Source organism: Bombyx mandarina, chromosome 06, assembly GCF_030267445.1.
Source record: "Bombyx mandarina strain Sakado chromosome 06, ASM3026744v2".
In the NCBI taxonomy this organism is placed as follows: domain Eukaryota; kingdom Metazoa; phylum Arthropoda; class Insecta; order Lepidoptera; family Bombycidae; genus Bombyx; species Bombyx mandarina.
The window spans coordinates 15,255,065-15,274,504 of record NC_143213.1 but is presented as its reverse complement, the minus strand read 5'-3'; the positions used below and the strand labels follow the sequence as shown (position 1 = coordinate 15,274,504).

The following is a 19,440-nucleotide window of genomic DNA, read 5'->3' as shown; positions in this document are numbered from 1 at the left end:
AGCTTCTCTGGACTTCTACGAATAATTCAAGATCAAAATTAGCCAGATCGGTCCAGCCGTTTTCGAGTTTTAGCGAGAATAACGAACAGCAATTCATTTATATATATAATATAGATAGAAGATTGGTGGCCTATTTCTGCGGATAAGTAATATTGCGTTCCGGCTTAAAAGGTAAGGCAGCCGTAATGCTGTACAGTTGATCATTCGACCCCATGTATGAAGTTGGATGGCGGCATTAATCTTGTGATGCCTATTGGCTTGATTTTATAAAAGATTATCTGAATCTGATATTTATTTACTAATCAAAATAAACATGTGCATATATTCTATATTATTGGTACAATAATGAATGGAATATCACGAAGAGGAAAATCACCGAGCATAAATTCATGTCTGTGTTACTAGCGTAGCATTTGTATGTTCATTGATTATTAGGCATCTAAGGCAAGTCGTCGTGGCCTGAAGGATAAGACGTCCGGTGTATTCGTATCTAGCGATGCACCGGTGTTCGAATACCGCAGACGGGCACCAATCTTTCTAATGAAATACGTACTTAACAAATGTTCACGATTAACTTCCACGGTGAAGGATTAACATCGTGTATTAAAAATCAAACCTGCAAAATTATAATTTGCGTAATTATTGGTGGTAGGACCTCTTGTGAGTTCACAGGGGTAGGTAACACCATCCCGTCTATTTCTGCTGTGAAGCAGTAATGCGTTTCGGTTTGAAGGGTGGGGTAGCCGTTGTAGCTATACTGAGACCTTAGGTCTTATATCTCAAGGTGAGTGGCGGATTTACGTTGCAGACGTCTATGGGGTCCGGTAGCCATTTAACACCAGGTGGGCTGTGAGCTCGTCCACCAATCTAAGCAATAAAAAAAACTGGAAATGTCCCGGATTAGCTCTACACAGGTAACAGAAGAAAAAAAAATTCCCGGAAATTTTCCCAGAAGGCGATCGGCAACCCATTAGAGCTACTTGTCAAAGTGTCTCTGACCTACTGGCTAACGAACTTGATGTATTTGTATTGAGTGATGATAAAATGTTAAATATCTTATCCAAAAGCAGGTGCAACGCTTTGTAGTAATTACGGATTAACCAAACTTTTTACAAATAAATTCTGAAATGGACATATAACTTTGTTTTAAAAAACAAAACCGCAAAAAACAAAATGTAAATATTTGGTGCTACATAGCTTCTATTAATATAAGCAAGTCTCACTATCTTTCCTCTTTATTACAGCGAAGTAGTGCGGCGTTCCAGACCAAAACTAAGTTAAGGGTGCGTGGTGTCTATGGACTCCGACATCATCTTTAACCACTACTATTGAATTTACACTTTAATTAAGTAGCAAAATTAAATGAACAAGCAGTACATTCAAATAAGAAACTTGGTAAATAAAATTTAATGCAAAATCTGGGGTGAACTTGATTGTTTATGATCGGAATCAATAGTTTTACTCGGAATTAGCTGAGTTTACACTGTATGATGGCGTTAAGCTATACATTTGATTTCTATGAAATATCAATTCAGAAATGAAATGGTCCTCTGTATTTCTTTGTTTAAAAAGTGAATAGGTAACAGATTAGACACTAGATTTCACAGGGGAATTCCAAATTCAAAACGTATCAATGATTCATATTGTAAACTTATTTCACAGTGAAAGGCAGTGCTTTTAAAAATAAATCTATCATAGTCTATGCTTGAATTCTCTAAAGCGATTGGTCAGTGAACCGCTGCGAATATTCGTTCTCGTTCGGAAAACGCCAAATACGCTTTCAAACCAAAATGGAGGATTTGTCGGTCGAGGTGTACGGTGAAAATGGTGCTTATTATAAGGTTTGTAAACCGTGAAGTACGCTAAAATTTGAGTAAACACGCGTCCCTCTAATTAGTTTACAGATCAATCAATCGTAGCCGATGACCAGGGCAGTGATATGTCTTATACTTACAAAAATATTTTTCCGGGAAGATCTCTGCTGGAATAGACGCCATGTCCGTCTGACAGGGCGTGATTTTTCCATGTGTTGTAATAATTTTTATGCTTGTAGTATTTTTAGAAAATATCGTGCAGTAAATGGATGTCTGCTCCTCATGTGGTGATTTAACATTAGCGTATTTTCGCGTAAATGACCTAGTTATCACATCCGCAGCGCATCACCAAGTTGCTGTGGCTTTAAAATGTTCCAAAAATTCTTTATTTTTAGGCCATTGTCACCGACGTGCTCGACAACGAGGTTCTAGTAGCCTTTGAAAATGAGTGAGTTTATTTATATTTAGTATGTAAATTTATATACTAGTGTATAAACTGTCTTATTTTTTGTAAATTTATTGACTACGTTTGATTAAATTTTTAGCTGGCAGCCAGAATCAAAGTTTCCGTTTTCTCAAGTTTTCTTACCACCTAAAGACACTGGCAAACACACAGAATTTACTGAGAACCAGGAGGTGGAAGTATTTGCTAGGTCTAATGAGAAAGAAGCGTGTGGGTGGTGGACTGCAAATATCAAGGTATTGAATTACACACATATATATTAAACAAATCAAAATATGATAGAATTTTATTCTAGAACAAATGTTTTCGAAACTACCCTTCATCTTGTTTACTTGTACATGATTTTCTATTTTAAACCCTAATTTCTACCCTCCTTTTTGCTTTTCTGTTAAAAATTTTTGAAAACTTGTCCCAATTTAACTTAGTCTGTTTGGTTTTATTTCAAAAATATACTAAGATTTGTAGCAATTTAACTTCAACAATTTTCATTAAAAATTTATTTAATTTAATTTATTAAAAGCGCATTAAACATTTGGTTACTTCAATTTAGAGTCCTTTGAAGTATTAATCCAGAATGCCTGTATACAATATCAAATACAGCAAATCTTGCTATGTTAAATTCATCACATTGCATAATAATGTCTAGACTACATTTTTGTTTTTGTTTCTATAATAGTTTTATGTAGAATGTGGAATTAAGAATCATATATGCCAATAAAATGTCAATATTTTTTGCAGATGATGAGGGGTGATTTCCTTGTGATAGAATATCTAGAATGGGATAACTGTTACACGGAAATTGTGCCTAAAGATCGTCTTAGGGTAAAATTACCGAAGACCCCAATAGACAAAAACACATTTCACAAGTTTGAAATAACAGTACCTGATGAACTGAAGGACTAGTGAGTTATAATTTGAATTATAATATTTATAAAAAAAACATGAATCATATTGAATAACAATTACTTCCCAGTTGGAATAATGTCTCCATCATGCTATTATAAAAGTGAGTATAATGTATGCTAGTGCTATTGAAGTCCCATGCAGCTGTCAAGTGGTCTCTTGCAAATTCGTAGCTAATGGGATAATAGAAAATCTTAAGATAGATACTCTCCTGTAATATTTACTAATGTAATAAATGTTTCATATACATTTTTAGCCAAACATAGACCACTAATAAAGTATATGGAGTAATTATTAAACATATAACTCTTACACATCTAACATTGTTGATATCATCTCTTTTGCTAAAGTAAAAATAAGTAGTTGTTCACTAGGGACCACAAACAAACACAAGTAGCATTTGTTGGTAGAAGGGAGATTGTAAGCTAGAGTAGGTAGGTACAAGAATTCAGCCTATTTCTGTTTTGAAATGTTCATATTCATATTATTCATATCTGTAGGTAGGGGAGTTGTTATATCAATGCTATTTAGACTTGAGTTGTTAAGGTAGAATGGATACTTTGACACTAGTAATGTTAGTAGCTAGCTGTAAGCTGATCTGCCCACATAGCAATAAGAAAGTTAAATAATATGTGTAATGTATTCTGTCTGTGAACTATTTGTGAATCTATTGAGTCTTAAATTAAATTCAACCCTCCTGTAAAGGTTTCAAGTCCTAGAGTATGACATAATCTGCATTCATACTACAAAAGATAAATGATTCAATTAATTATATATTTGTGTAAATTTTAAGAAAACAAAATTTAGTACTCGAAATGAAAAATATTTGCAATAATAAATAATCAGTCTGAAAACTTCATAAATACTTAAATATACCTACCTAAAATTAAAATTGAGTAAGAATATAAAGATCAATATGTTGACTAAAACTGAGCTTATGAGATTTTTGGGATTCAAGTGTTAAATTCAACAGTGTAGGCAAAGAGGGTATGAATTACTTGTAATTTTTTGTCTATTACAACTTAAAATAACTTTTTATTTAACATCGCTAAATGCTGGCTGGTGGGTTGATTCTGTTTGGACAAACCTTTTTTTTTAAATGAGAAACATGTTTATTTGCTATGTCTGAGTGGTTTATTGTCATATATTTAAATGTTTATAAATTTTGATGTCTTTTTAATATATCAGTCTGGTTCACCATATACCATACTACAGGAAATAATTGTTTGGGGAAAAATATTAATTGAAATTTGTTAAATATTCAAAATTAATTAAAGGGTCAAGTCAAGCGGTATTTTAATAAATAAAACCATCAGTAAATAAACCAACTGAATTTATTATATTGATGAATATGGTGGTCACTTAAAGAAAAACTTCAAAAACCTCTCAGCCTTGTTACAACTATAAAATATACTACAAATTTGTGCTTGCTTGGGGTACAGCTCCCATAGGATAGCATTACATAGTTAGTATTTCCATTTAAATTTTATTTAGTTATTCACATCATTTTGACTAGGTTTCATACTTTGTGGAAGTTCTGAGGTAAAGAAGAAACTTTAGCTCTGTTAATATCTTGTATACATGTATAGCATGGAACACTTCAGGGAGGAATTGTTTTGGGGGTTCACACTTTCATTTTTACCTAACCATGAGTGCTATAATATGTAAGATCAAAATGATTTTGAATGGAAGAGTGAATAATTAGTCAAGACACAAGCATGGCTGATGTTGAGGTTGGGTCGGCAGTAACTATATCGTGTACGTGTGCAGCCTCCACGACATCCACAGCGCGAAGGTGGAGAACGCGCACAAGGAGTTCCAGAAGGCGATCGGCGCCGCGCTCGTCTGGTACGTGCCCGAGCGCGCCGTGCTCGCCGTGCTCTCCCGCTGCGCCTCCTCGCAGCGCCGCGCCACCATGCTGCAGGAGATGCACTTCCGGTACCTCCCCACCCCCCACCCCACTACAGTACACTACACTTGAATATGCTATTTCGAAAAGGGCACATCTCTGAAAATGTAAAATGTTCAGGAAATGAAAAATACTTATTATTTTCTAAAGCAGCGTAAAATTTAAAATATTAACTTTTGTGATATATTTTAGTGTTAATTAGCAATTGAAAATTACTGGAATTATTATAAAATGGGTTTAGGTAAGCCTCAAAACTACATGTAAATGAAAAAAAGGTATTTGACAAAATGTGCCCTTTTCGAAATTGCATAATCAATTATAAATGCTAGCATTACTAGCTTTATTAGTGTGGACGGTCTTAAAACTCATGCCACACGATAAAAGGACATACTCCGATGATGTCACGTAATATAGGATTAGAGCAAGAAAAACGATACTATTATTATCGATCACTACATGTGATATTTGTGTTATAAAATCTAAGGACCGCAATCGCTCCATAATATGGCGTCCACTGTGATCAACTGTACTTGTCGATGTGAGATAAAAAAAGATTCTCCCACCGGTCAAAATTATTATAGCCTGACCGATAGATGAGCACTTTGTATAAACTCTATTTGGGGTACTTGAGCGATCTGACTATTTGATTGAAATTTGTTTTTATTCGAGACCGCTGAGGTACTTGATGGGGAGTAACTACCATACTTCAGGGACATTAGCAAATCTAGATCTGCAACCAAGCTGTAAGATAATAGAAATGATATCAGTCAACAGGGCAGTTGTAATACTAACAATTTAAACGTTGCTGACAGGAATTAGTCAGCAATGTATAAGGTAATATCTTAAATATGAACATCTCCAAACGTAATTCCACATATGCCATCAGAATTATCTATCCAGCTCATGCAGCTCTGACTTATTGAAGGAGTAATGCTGAGAGCGAAGCGGTACTTCATGCCTGGACAAAGACTTGCTTTATAAAGCACAAGTCCGGCCTCGCGTGGAGTACTGCTCCCATCTCTGGGCCGGGGCTCCCAAATACCAGCTTCTTCCATTTGACTCCATACAGAGGAGGGCCGTTCGGATTGTCGATAATCCCATTCTCACGGATCGTTTGGAACCTCTGGGTCTGCGGAGGGACTTCGGTTCCCTCTGTATTTTGTAACGTATGTTCCACGGGGGGTGCTCTGAGGAATTATTCGAGATGATACCGGCATGTCGTTTTTACCATCGCGCTGCCTGCCACCGGAGTAGAGTTCATCCATACTACTTGGAGCCACTGCGGTCATCCACAGTGCGTTTCCAGAGGTCTTTTTTGCCACGTACCATCCGGCTATGGAAAGAGCTCCCCTCCACGGTGTTTCCCGAGCGCTATGACATGTCCTTCTTCAAACGAGGCTTGTGGAGAGTATTAAGCGGTAGGCAGCGGCTTGGCTCTGCCCCTGGCATTGCTGAAGTTCATGGGCGACGGTAACCACTCACCATCAGGTGGGCCGTATGCTAGTCTGCCTACAAGGGCAATAAAAAAAATAAAAAAATACTGACCACACATTGGTTAGTTGTGTTTGAACTATATGCCCGCCTACTCCGTATACGATCATCACAACCACCAAATAAACAGGATATCCAAATAATAAGACTTTAAATCTACAATAGGAATAGGTTAACTTGTAACTAACCTCACATTGGCAATGTTTGCAATTGTTCGTAATTAAACACCAACTAGTACAGTCCTTAGAAACCGAATATGACACATATTAATTGTAAAAAAAAATCTATGCACTTGCCAAATTTTATATTAAGATTTAGTGCCTCGTGTCTTGTTTTAATTGATTGCAGTAGTAATAAAGTTTATTGTGGGACATGTATTGCGCGTTTTGGAAGCGATACCTTTCACTTTTCACGCAATAGTTTGCAGGTTCGGAACTAGGCATGTGCTGATAGATGTAGCATATTTCTTTTTCTTCACATTTCTCTAAGTCATGTGAATTTTATCCAACTGATCAAAGATGGCGGCTCATTGGGAATTGTTTCAAATCTTTGATTGCATTTACCACGTTTTGAATAAGCAGATAAATTCATTTCGCTTACAAAAACAAAATCTAACAATTTCTAATTGAAGTAGACCGTAACAGCTGCTACACAATGTTCTTGATTGAAATAGTCATGGAATGCTGTTACACTAATCTGTAAAAACAGGTATTGCTCTCTTCCTTATATAAGAAGTTATAAATTACAAAAAATATTGTAAATCAGTAGATACATACATAAAGTGACTAGGACCAAAAGGTTTAATGCTAGGTTCAAAAAGAAAATAAGAAAATAATAATAAGATTGTATGCATCGTAAATTCTGACTGGGAATATCTACTCTCTGAATCTACTATTTAATATGGCATGGATCGTATTCATGGTTTGGTTACATGCAAGAAAATAACCAAATGGTTTTGTTTTAAATAGTAATAAAATATTAAATTTTAATTTTCAGAAATTTGACCCAGAAACTTATGTTATTGAAGAAAACAGAGGAGGCAGCGAGGCAGCTTGAATCTACGAAAATAAACAATCAGGGCGGGTGAGTCACTACTGTACACGTGCTCTCGTTATGATTGTCAAAAAAAATCAGTTTTGTTTTAAAAGTGAGAAACTATTATACTTTCAGACAATTGAAATCACCTACGGTGAAGTAAGAACCAAAACAAGATAATAATTATATTTCTGATAAATTCAATATTCAGCATTGAACAAGGATCTCAAGTCAGAAATATTGACTTGTGGTCCTGTTTTGTTGAACCAATAGACTCAGGCTTATCTCAATATAAGTTTAATGGTTGAACAAAACTGATGCTAACATTATCTGGAGCCCACAGGACCGCCGGCCGTTTAGATTGTGCTGAGACGGTAGTATTAGGCTCTCCACATTTTTTTACTCTGCTCTTAATTCTCTACATGAGCACACGATCAAAGTGCACACAGCGTGACGGTGTCTGCAAAAAAATGACTACACAACCACAACACTTTGATTACTGACTGTTGACACATTCACCCTTATTAATTAATTAACAATATTTTAATTATTTTTTTTAACAAAACTGAGTTAATCAAAAGATTGTGTAAGGATGTTTTATTTTCCTTGACATCTGGTGCTTTGAATAGTCAAATTAAAATAACTATATAATTGTATAATCTCTATGGAATTAATTAATATACTTTAACTAAATTGCAAAGCACAATTTGTGCAAAATAAATACTAAGAAATTTGCTAAGTCAATTATATATTTTTTCATTAGTTGTTTTAATAATATTCCAAAGGATTGACAAAGGACAAAGGATTGCAGTATAAATTTTTCTCAATTTAATTTCTTGACTTTAGAACAAGTAATGATTATTTTATAATTTCTGTTGGTTAGAATTTTACACTTGGTGTGTCATGTAGGACCACCATTTGGTTGATTTCTTGGTGTATTGGTTAATAATGGTAATTAATATCCAAAAGGCCCAATGCTCAAGTACCTTCTGAATTTTATTTTAAAATATTTCTAACTTCGAGCTTGGGTGTATTTGTTTTTAACATCTCCTTGGTATGTTTGTAGTACATAATAAAAATAAAATGACAGGAAAATATAAAAATTTAAAGTTTGACTAACTGCACACTTCAACTATGATTGTAATGATATATAGTAGTAAAAATAAATTAATTTGAGGATGTCCACATGAATATTTATTTATAGCAGGAAATCAATGAACAATGTAATAACAAAAATGGAATGTGCACAGATACACCGAAGAGTTCAGCGTGCGCGAGGAGCTCATGGGTCTGGCGATCGGCACGCACGGGGCCAACATCCAGCAGGCTCGCAAGCTGCCCGGGGTCTCCAACATTGAGCTCGAGGAACTCACGTGCACTTTCAAAATATGTGGAGAGGTAAATGTACTGTGTGGGAGCACGTCGTAGCCCTAGCAGCAGGAACATCTTAGAGATTTGTTTAATACATATATCAGAAGGGGTAAATGAGTTACAAAATTGTTTGGTTTGTTTGTTCTTAAAAATATTGCTGTTGTTTTCTACTACTTAATAAAGCCTGTTGCTGTAGGAGCCAGGGGTGACAAAAGATAATTGTCAGTCCTTATCCAGCGTTCGACGGATCGACTCTTTTATTCAGTGATCTAGTTAAAGATTTGTACTTGTTGCTATTACGAGAAAGATTTTCGCTCTTACAACACTAACATAAAATACAATTATTAGTCAATTAGTCTCTTGTTTTATGTGACAGAACAAAGTTTAGCGAGCATTTTACTTTGTTTATGAAAAAATAAACAATGTTACTTTAAAAGACATATAATGTAACTGGTAAAAGATAAAAATATAATGTTGCAAAGATGATTAATATTAAAAATATAACATGTTAAACCTTTAAAACCCTCTCCTGTAAAATTAGTAAGTTTTGATATTATAGAGTCGTTGCTGCTGTGCTAGTAACTGGGACTACCGATAGGCTGTTGAGTAACGTAGTGCGTGCGCGCAGTCGGCGGAGGCGGTGCGGGCGGCGCGCGCCGTGCTGGAGTACGCGGAGGAGTCGGTGCGGGTGCCGCGACAGCTCGTCGGGAAGGTCATCGGCAAGAACGGGAAGCTCATACAGGAGATCCTGGACAAGAGCGGCGTCGTCCGGGTAACCTACCCTCTACACTACCTCACTACCTTTTTACTTTTATTGCTTACATGGGTAGACGAGCTCACAGCCTACCCGGTGTTACCGGAGCCCATAGACATATACACCGTAAATGCCGCCACCCACCTTTAGAGATGAGTTCTAAGGTCTCAGTATAGGCAGAAACAGGTGGATAGTTGTACCTACCCGTGCGGGTTCACAAAACGCTCTACCATCAGTAAAAATACCTTAATAATTAATAATATAATTAATTAATAAGCACAGATTTTTATTTACTTGGTAGGTATAGTTTAAGTGGTTGTTTTAATAATTCAATGTATGATTGAATACAGACCTCGCTACTCCTACATGTAGATTAAATTCTAATATTTGATTAAATTTTGTAAAAAATGAATATTTGTTTATAGGTGAAAGTAGAAGGCGACAACGAGCCGCAGCCGGTGGGCCCCCGCGAGGACGGCGTCGTTCCTTTCACATTTGTCGGTACTAAAGAAAACATCGCCAATGCTAAAGTACTTGTCGATTATCACATTGCACATCTCAAGGTAAGACAAGACGCGAGCGTGCTTCTAGAGCTTAACTGATGTAAGGCGGGCCCTCGTGTAATCGATGATATTACTGAATTATTTCAATATTTTTTTCCTTAGCTGAGAGCCTTGGTAGGCTATATCAGCGTAACCTTAACTAGTAGATGAGCTCACGGGGCTCAAACCTGACGACGTTGCTAACACGAACCCTAGCAAGAGCCGTGCGTCGCAGAATCGACCACCGGATCGGAAACGCGACCCACTGAGAAGATCCGGCGAGAAACTCAGTGGACTGTGTCTGTGGGTTAATTTACTCGTCTAGCTCTTCGTCGCAAGCGACAGGCTCGACGAGAACGACCGGATTTCAATTCACAAACCACTTATATGTTTAGTGGATCGGGCGCTTGACCGTATCGTTGTTCAGTCGTATCTACCACAGTGGTCTTGTGCTGCGAGTATTGAGTAGTTTGTTGCGTTGCAGGAGGTGGAGCAGCTCCGACTGGAGAAGCAGGAGATCGACCAGCAGCTGCGCGTGGTGCTGGGCAGCGCCGCCGCGCACCCGCCGCCCCCCGCGCGCGCGCGCCGCCCCCGCCGACCCCCGCCAGGTAAGGATATGTTTCAATTTAATTTCAATTTATTTATTACAAGCGGGCCGCTCCGGCTCCGCTCGGATCTTTAACAAGAATTTCAACGATATTTGACGTTGTTTTATTTTTTAAAATAAAAGAACACTTATTGCGGCATAACTATTATAGTTATACATATGCTGTCGTGACACTTTTTGTAAACAATAATGTCTTCTACAAAGTCGTAGTACATTATTTTATTCTATCATCAATAGTTTTCGCAGGGCATGCGATGTAAAGAATATTTTAGGTAATTTTTTTACACCTCGTGTTACATTGTTGGAGTATTAGTAAGGACCCCTAATTTTTTTCAAAATATTGTAAGCCTATGTCATTCGGAAATTGTGTAGCTTCCAAACAGTGAAAGATTTTTTAAAATCGGTTCAGTAATTTCGGAGCCTATTCAATACAAACAAACAAACAAATAAATCTTTCCTCTTTATAATATTAGTTTAATGTCTGCATGTTGTGTTGTACGTATGCTATACACATTGTCGCACGCAGGTGGCGTGGGTGAAGAGCGCGGCGACGGGAACAGGCATCGAGGTCGGGGGGGGGGACACCGGAATAGGTACACGTACGTTACCTCACGTTTTTTTTATAATTAAGATCGCCAAATAGAAACTAGTATAAAATATATACCAACTAATCAGCTTCATTATATATTTGAAAACATTATTAATAAAATATAATAATCCCAATTAGGCTGTTTTTTAAATTACCTAATTGCATAAAATATTTTAATTTCTTGAAACAACTTTGAACCCATCAATATTCAAGAATATACCACAACCATCAAATAAATGAGTAAATAAGTTGAATGAACCCATGAAAATTAACTGCTGAAGCTTTTAAGTCTATTAGGTATGTGGATCAAGGTCTATATGATATACTCTTTGAATTATAATAAATATGAAATAACTTGAAATTAATTTTATTATTTGATTTTGATTTAAAGCTATTATGATGAAGCTACGACTCGTTATTATTCTCATTTATTTTCTTTCAACACTGCTTAATTATTGATTATAGAATCCAGTTTAAGACTAAAACTTAATTCAATATGGGATCTGGATTTTTAGAAACAACCTGATTCAGAAAATGGTTTTTCTAAATGGAATCTCAAAGGTCGTTGGCCATTTGATACCCTGCGTTTGGTATGCACCATAGATTTAATATATAAAAAAATTAAAAGTCCCAATTCTGTTACTGCTAAACTCATGTAGAATATATTAATAGTTATTATATAATAATTGCTTAGATAGTGCTAGATAGTGAATTTGATTATCATGAATATGTCGTTAATTGCGTGCAATGTGTACATTTTCCAGATCATCAGATCGTGAGGACAGACGCGTGCCTCTCGAGAACGGCCGCACCGCGCCGCCGCCGCGCGCGCAGCGGGGCACCGACGTCAGACCCAACGTACGTACTCGCGCACGCAAGATCGGATAGATGTTATTTTGATGTTTAATGATTCAGGCAATTGTAGTACAATTTTATAAAAAGTGTATATTAAAAAATGTAATTAAATCATAATAGATTGACGATGAACTATTCTTGTCTGATAGTTTGTTACATGTTAAATCTTATATTCTGCGAATAACCTTCAAATTCTTTTTAAATTCAGACCAATTTAGTAAAATTTCTGTCTATCGTGCGCGATATGACATCTTAGAACGTAATTGGTGCTGGATGTGTGGCTTAGTGCCTGTGTCGTGTTACAGAGCGGGCGGCGGCGCGACGAGCGGCGGCGACCCACCGACGACGACAGCTCCGCGCTCGACAGCCGGGACGTGTCCTCGGCCGACAGAGGTACCGAATACGCAAGCTCAACGACATCCAATATCACTACATAGTATAAAGCAAAGTAGCTTTCTCAGTCTCTATATATCCCTATGTATGCTTAAATCTAAAACTACGCAACGGATTTTGATGCGGTTTTTTTTTTAATACATAGTGATTGAAGAGGAAGGCTTATATGTATAATAACATCCATTAAATAGTGCAGAAATCAATAATAAATTACAGTTTCCGAAGCGAAGCGAGGGCGGGTCGCTAGTCAACTATATTTATAGCTTTGTTCGACTCTAAATCTGAAAATATTACTGAATGTGCCAGTGAAAATGTAGTTCATTTTATGTATTTACTTTCCGTTTTATTAGCATTTTGATTAGTACTTTTGCACCCTAGTTGAGTCTCATAGTTAGTAACGAGATGAACAGCTCTTTGTATATTGTATTTTAATTAATTTGAATCTTTAAAATGTAACTTTTAGTATATTTAAAAAAATACATGGAAATTAATAAATTCCGTATTGGCTTAACGTATTTCGGAATATGCAAATATGCAATAATAAAAGGCTGTTGGTCTCCCGGGCGCGTGCACTGAGCCGTGTGTTGCGCACAGAGTCGGCCGCGTCGGACGAGCGCCGCGACCACAGGCGCCGCCGCAGGAGGCAAGGTAAACTACTCTACTCTCTCTCTCTCTACTCACTCTACTCACTCTACTCACTCGCACAAACATCAACTGAATAGAGACTCGTACTATAGCAACTGCACGTCTTTAACTTTGCATGATACATGTGTCTCAGCCTCATTTTATTTTTCACACTTTTTTTATTCATTTTGATAGTTTGATTCGCAGCCATTGAAACACCGAAAAGGCACACTGTGCCGTTGTGTCTTTTATTAATAAAGTGACAAATAATTAGTTGAAGCTATGTATAAATCAAGTATTTTTTAACAAGCTTATATACAGTGAAAGTAAAGCGAAGAAGGATCAGAGCATCGTTCATACAGAATGCAGTGATCTCGCAGACAGTTAAATTTGTCAATATTGTATAGGATCGTCAGCGCTGCTGCGAACTTTCTTCGTTTTCGGAAACGAGGTCTCCTTTACACGAAGATTTAGTTATACCGTAATGTATAATCTGTGCATGTCTAGTATCATCTTTCACATCACGTAAGATTTTCAGATTTAATATCGCTGTTTATGTTCATTGTGTGGTTTAGATGATGTCCATCGATCGCACTGCGGCTTGGTATTAACACTATCGCGCTTGGGGTTTGGACAGTCTAACTGTATTTATATGAGTGCACTGTTGTGTATGTTGCAGGAGGCGGGTGGAAGAACGGCGTGAGCGGGGGCGGGGCCGGGGGCGGGGAGGCGGCGCGGCGGGGCGCGGGCGGGGCGGGGGGCGCGCTGCTGAACGGCACCGCGTAGGGGCGCGCCGGCGCCGCCCGCGAGGCTCGTGTCCCGACTCTGCCGCCCCGAGCGGCCTCGTGCATCGACTAGACTTACTCGTATTATGCTTTTGTAAGAGATTCGTGATTTGTATTCCTGATTATTCGATTAATATGAAAATTAAACATGTGTACGTCGCTCCCCCGGACTGTGCGCCTTTCGGCCGAATGCGTTCTTTCGGCACATTTATGGGAGATCGGACATAGCGCAGTACATACGTGTGTCGTAGCCTGTACTCTGTGGTTATGTGATTTCCTATAAAATAAACATTTCTGTACATATTTTCAATCGTATTTTTATTTGTACAAATAATTAGTTCCAACTTTTTAAAGGGGCGCCCGTGCGAGAAGTAGTCGATCTGCTGTCGGACTGTACTGTACTTCTGGTTCGGACGCCTTCACAAAATTGTACGTTGTGAATAATAGTTACATAATAATCATTAATTATAAAAATAAAAGTTGGGCTGAAAGTATTTACAATAGTTTTAATTTTACTTTAGTGTATAAAACAAATTTTACGTCTATCACAAGGTTCAACTACTAGAGGATGAGGTACACGTGGAGCCCAACAATAAACCTACAAAAATAACTTATGTTTTATCTAATAATACTAAAGTTGGAAGATAACTAACTTTGGGAAGTGTTGGGACAATATTCTCATGTGTTTAATATCAATTTTATGACAAATCCTATAATCTAAAAATTAATTTTGCCAAACTTATCATTTACCTTGGTATTTGCCATATAAAAACTGAAAAAGGTTAATATAATTATTGAAAAATAATTCAGTATTCAAATAAAATGAGTTAATTCATATAGATATATTCAGTAGTGCTGAATTGTAATTGCATTTTGGCAAAATCAATTCATCTCACTTTCCTACTGCTACAAAAGTATTTACAAGGTTTATAAGCTAAGAATCAGTCATTACATCATAACATTAACAGTGATATGCATTATTGCCGGGATATATCACTAGGGTTTTATATACAAAAGTGATATGACATGTTGTTGGGAACACTCACCATCTACAAGAAAAGGTAAATTACATTTTAATGTAATATTTGATAACGTGAAAATAATTATCAATACAATATTGATATGCAATTCCGAAATTTCACTGAATTATAAATATAAATTCTTATAATAGCTTTTTCTTGTGATAAAATATCGTTCACAGTAAAAAGAGAAAATAGCCTCTCAGGTTTGATATTTAATAGTACATTATCGAGTTTTATTTAGGTCTAGATTGTGACACCCTAATGTTAAACCCTAATTACAATAACTATCCACAACAAATCAAATTTGAAACTTGAAGTAATATCAATAATGTAATTCAAATTTCAATACATGGCATCGAAACTTATAAGAGTTGAATATTTAATAACTATGATGAATTTTATAAAATACTTTAACCATATTATATAACAACGTGTCAGCCATAACAATGCTCGTTGACCGATTAAATCGGGGTCTAAAAATTGGTTCGTATATTTCAAATTTTTTTAAACAGTATATTATACAGGGTATCTCATAAGGCATATGTCAAGCTGTAAACTATATATAGGGCTCTTCTAGAATAATCGATTTGAAGAAAAAAACAAGATCACAAGTAAATAGTTTCGGAAAAGTAAGTACTTAAACATAACAAACAAAATTTTCATCTGCCAAACTTTGTATTAAGTTTTACATGAAATACCGTAATATGTATTCGTAGTAAAAATATGGCTCACAGATGGGATTTTCTGTATTTTTTTCGAGCTCACGGACCACCTGGTGTCAAGTGGTTACTGGAGCCCATAGACATCTACAATATAAATGCCGCGCCTCGCCCAGCCACCTTAAGACATGAGACTTATGTCGGTTGTATAGTACAATAGTCGAGAGCTGGTACCAATTTTTGGGTAGGTATTTGAGGCAAGCTGAAAACTTGATACCTCTCCTATTATATTCCAACACGGAATTGCAGACCTGGCTGGTGAGTAGCGGGGTTAAATCAACCCCTACATTTTTTAAATATTTTTTTTTTTCCCCAAAAATATATTTGAGGCAATACGCAATTTATATATGTTGCAGTGTAATACTTAATAAATGCGAAAAAAAATAAGCCAGACAATTTAATCAGGGTTGTAACATTACCAGACGCGTGCAAAAAATTTTTGCAAAAAATTATAAAAAATGTTTTTGAGGCAGCTTGAAATTTAAATGGAGTGCTATTTATAGCTAAAAAATAAGATTCCCAAAAAGACAGATCATTTCGGTAGGGCTTTCTACCTGCCAGGTGATCAAACAAATAATGGATGGGTACGGGCCTGTACTGCTATAGACAAGCTGTAGTATGAGAAAGAGCGCATATCGACATTTTATATTTTAATCATTGTTTTTTTTAATACGTAACCCTTATTAATTTTAAGATGAAAAAGTTTTAAATTTCCGTATAAATTTTGACTTGGAATACTGTCAGAGAAAAAAAAACAATTTTTAGTTTTGAATGTAGGGGCAACAGTATGAATTCTGTACAAAAATTTTTGGAACAAAAATTGTTGAAAAAAAAATTTTTTTTAATTCTCTTCAAAAAATAAATATTTTTACGGAAATATCAAATATTTAAACAATTCAGTACGTTTAAATTCGCATTAAAATTGGCAAAATAACTAATTTTTTAAGATAAAAGAGAAATTACAAAAATATGTCCCTCTAACGTCCATAAATCAATACAATCACTTTTATGCAAAATGTATTTAGTACAAATTCAGAAAAATTTATATTTTTTACTCCGAAATTCTAACTAGAAACCTCATGGGTTATTGTATAGTAATCGGCAAACTTCGTGAGCAAATGACCTTGACTGCGCAGAACCGAATTTTAGATCACTTTGGTGGTGAGGGTGAGGCGCGACGGCAGGGGAAATCGTATCGAGCGCGTTATTGGTAGATCAGTCGAACCTTGCGTAAAGTACGCTTGCGTACAGTGAAAAATCTATCGTTATTAATCGTTAAGTTATATTTTATTATAATTGCTTGTTGACTTTGTTGCCATTGCTATTTGTTGAGTGTTTGTTGATTTTTTATAAAAAATACACTATGCCGCGACAAACTGGTGGAGTATTCAAAAGAAAGGGTAGAAAAATTGTGTATGACGTATATTGCTTCATTATATAAAAATCGGTAAAAAACTTTTAAGTTAAACGGTTTTATTTTATGTGCACTGAAAACTACAAAATAAATAAATAGTTACTTACCTATCAACCTACGTAGGTCATCTCGGTCATTAATATCTCTGATGGTAGTGGTTGTCATAACATGAACCATGACAGCGGCCGAAAGGCAGTTCATGAAAGAACACTAACACCAGGGTTTGCTTGGTAGGTAAACTAAGCACACACTATAACAAGTAGGTATTTTGACCTTCTAGTTCAGAAATATTTTAGTACTAGGCAGAATAGCTTTTAGGCATATTAGACTAAAATAAAAACGTGGGGCCCATTATTATTTCTGTATTACTTTCTACTATACTAAGTGTGGATTGTATCGATTTATTATAATCGTCATCATCATCATCCTAGCGACTTATCCCGGTCGCATCCGAAACCTCATAGCTCCGGAGTCCAGGGTCCGCTGAATCGACTTACTATAATCGTAACTGGAGGTTTTGACCATCAATAACCAGCCGTGGCGGCTTCACCAGCGAACGCCGAGCTCATGATCTACCAAAGTATAAGATATGCTCTACCATAGGTATGATTTCAGAGGGGCCCCACGTTTTTATTTTAGTCTAATATGCCTAAAAGCTATTCTGCCTAGTACTAAAATATTTCTGAACTAGAAGGTCAAAATACCTACTTGTTATAGTGTGTGCTTAGTTTACCTACCAAGCAAACCCTGGTGTTAGTGTTCTTTCATGAACTGCCTTTCGGCCGCTGTCATGGTTCATGTTATGACAACCACTACCATCAGAGATATTAATGACCGAGATGACCTACGTAGGTTGATAGGTAAGTAACTATTTATTTATTTTGTAGTTTTCAGTGCACATAAAATAAAACCGTTTAACTTAAAAGTTTTTTACCGATTTTTATTTTCTTGTTTTTAGTATTTAGTGAAATTGTCTACCGAATATTCCTCATTCTATTTAATTCATTCAGTGCATCATTATTACATGGTTTCTTACCTGATAATTTAGTACAATCTAATTCCTCAATACATAGATAGCCCTTCCAGAGACTTGACTCGACTTAGAGCCAGGTATGCTTGTCCTTCCTCAAACAATTTTGAGCCCAAATATACTACTGCATTGTCGACGGTGCTGCCCTGCATTTTATGGACGGTGGATGCCCATGACAAAACTAAGGGCAACATCCTTCTTTCAGCCGTACCATAATTGAATTTTGCTGGAAACTGTATGGCTTTAGGGTAAATAGCGTGCATGCCGTTACATTGCACGCCGGCAAATCCCGAAGTGAAAACGCTGTGGTCACCTTGATGCCATGAAGCCCGAATAATTCTAGCAACGTCATTAATACTAATGAATACATTTGGAATTTCAATTCTTTCAGGTTCACCGTTTTCAGGTATATCTGGCACACTAAGTCGTATTAAGTCTTGTTCACTAATCTGGACATTTTCGTCAATGCGTACATCTCTATAAAGTGGGTTATTTCTAGTTAACCATCTTAAAGCGCTGTAGAATTTTTCGCGAGATATTGTGAACTCTCTTGTGATGTTCAAATTCTCCAAACGTTCTGTAACTACAACGATACCCACCTTGCTGGAAGATCTTGGAAGCATATTAGGTAATCTTTCACTGACCTCAAAGATATCTTGGGCAAACAACACTGCTTGTCCGCGGAAACCGTACTGCCCGTATAGCCCAGTAAATTTTACGATTTTAACAAGCGGGATGATTCTACACAGCAATCGCTGCTCTGCTTGCGTCAGCGCTTGAATCTCATCTGGTATTGAACCTGGATCCAGATTATTCCAGTACGCCTTTGATGGTGCTATTGTTTTATTACTGGTCACATGTGTTTGGCAGCGCGAACATAAAAGTAATGTTGTTTTGGAAGACAGTTCTGCAGGTAGATATCCTAATACAGCTGTGTTGTAACGTACAGTATGAATTTGGTTAGGATATCAATGCTTCGTGCAAATGTCACAAACGTGTATACACGATGTGTTAATGGCATTTTCAAACGCTTGTACATGATTTTCAGCTCTGCGTTGCTGTGCACGCTCACGTTGGTTATTTAACCTGTCGTGGCGTTGCTCAGGTGTTTCTGAAGCTT

General features: G+C 36.5%; 1 protein-coding gene across 6 annotated transcripts; it reads left to right on the top strand.

Moving 5' to 3' along the window:
- The first annotated feature begins 1,712 nt into the window (after window positions 1-1,712).
- Window positions 1,713-14,445, top strand: Fmr1 (synaptic functional regulator FMR1). Of its 6 annotated transcripts, none has more exons than XM_028188353.2 (15): window positions 1,713-1,841; window positions 2,210-2,262; window positions 2,360-2,513; window positions 3,016-3,179; window positions 4,969-5,118; window positions 7,577-7,663; window positions 8,866-9,013; window positions 9,615-9,758; window positions 10,166-10,303; window positions 10,767-10,890; window positions 11,416-11,488; window positions 12,243-12,336; window positions 12,639-12,726; window positions 13,321-13,374; window positions 14,030-14,445. In XM_028188353.2, exons 1-15 carry the CDS (start codon window positions 1,791-1,793, stop codon window positions 14,134-14,136), a joined length of 1,629 nt encoding a protein of 542 aa, XP_028044154.2. In that variant the 5' UTR covers window positions 1,713-1,790; the 3' UTR covers window positions 14,137-14,445. The 6 variants fall into 6 exon arrangements, with proteins under 6 accessions (XP_028044154.2, XP_028044153.2, XP_028044152.2 ...); XM_028188352.2 differs by having other exon boundaries at window positions 1,715-1,841; window positions 4,951-5,118; window positions 11,416-11,482; XM_028188351.2 differs by having other exon boundaries at window positions 1,715-1,841; window positions 4,951-5,118.
- Window positions 14,446-19,440: the final 4,995 nt, after the last annotated feature.

Coding starts and splice junctions, on each gene's coding strand:
- Fmr1 (XM_028188351.2), top strand. CDS start 1,791: ATGGAGGATTTGTCGGTCGAGGTGTACGGTGAAAATGGTGCTTATTAT. Junction 5,119..7,576: donor CTGCAGGAGATGCACTTCCG/GTACCTCCCCAC, acceptor TTTAATTTTCAG/AAATTTGACCCAGAAACTTA. Junction 7,664..8,865: donor AAAATAAACAATCAGGGCGG/GTGAGTCACTAC, acceptor GAATGTGCACAG/ATACACCGAAGAGTTCAGCG.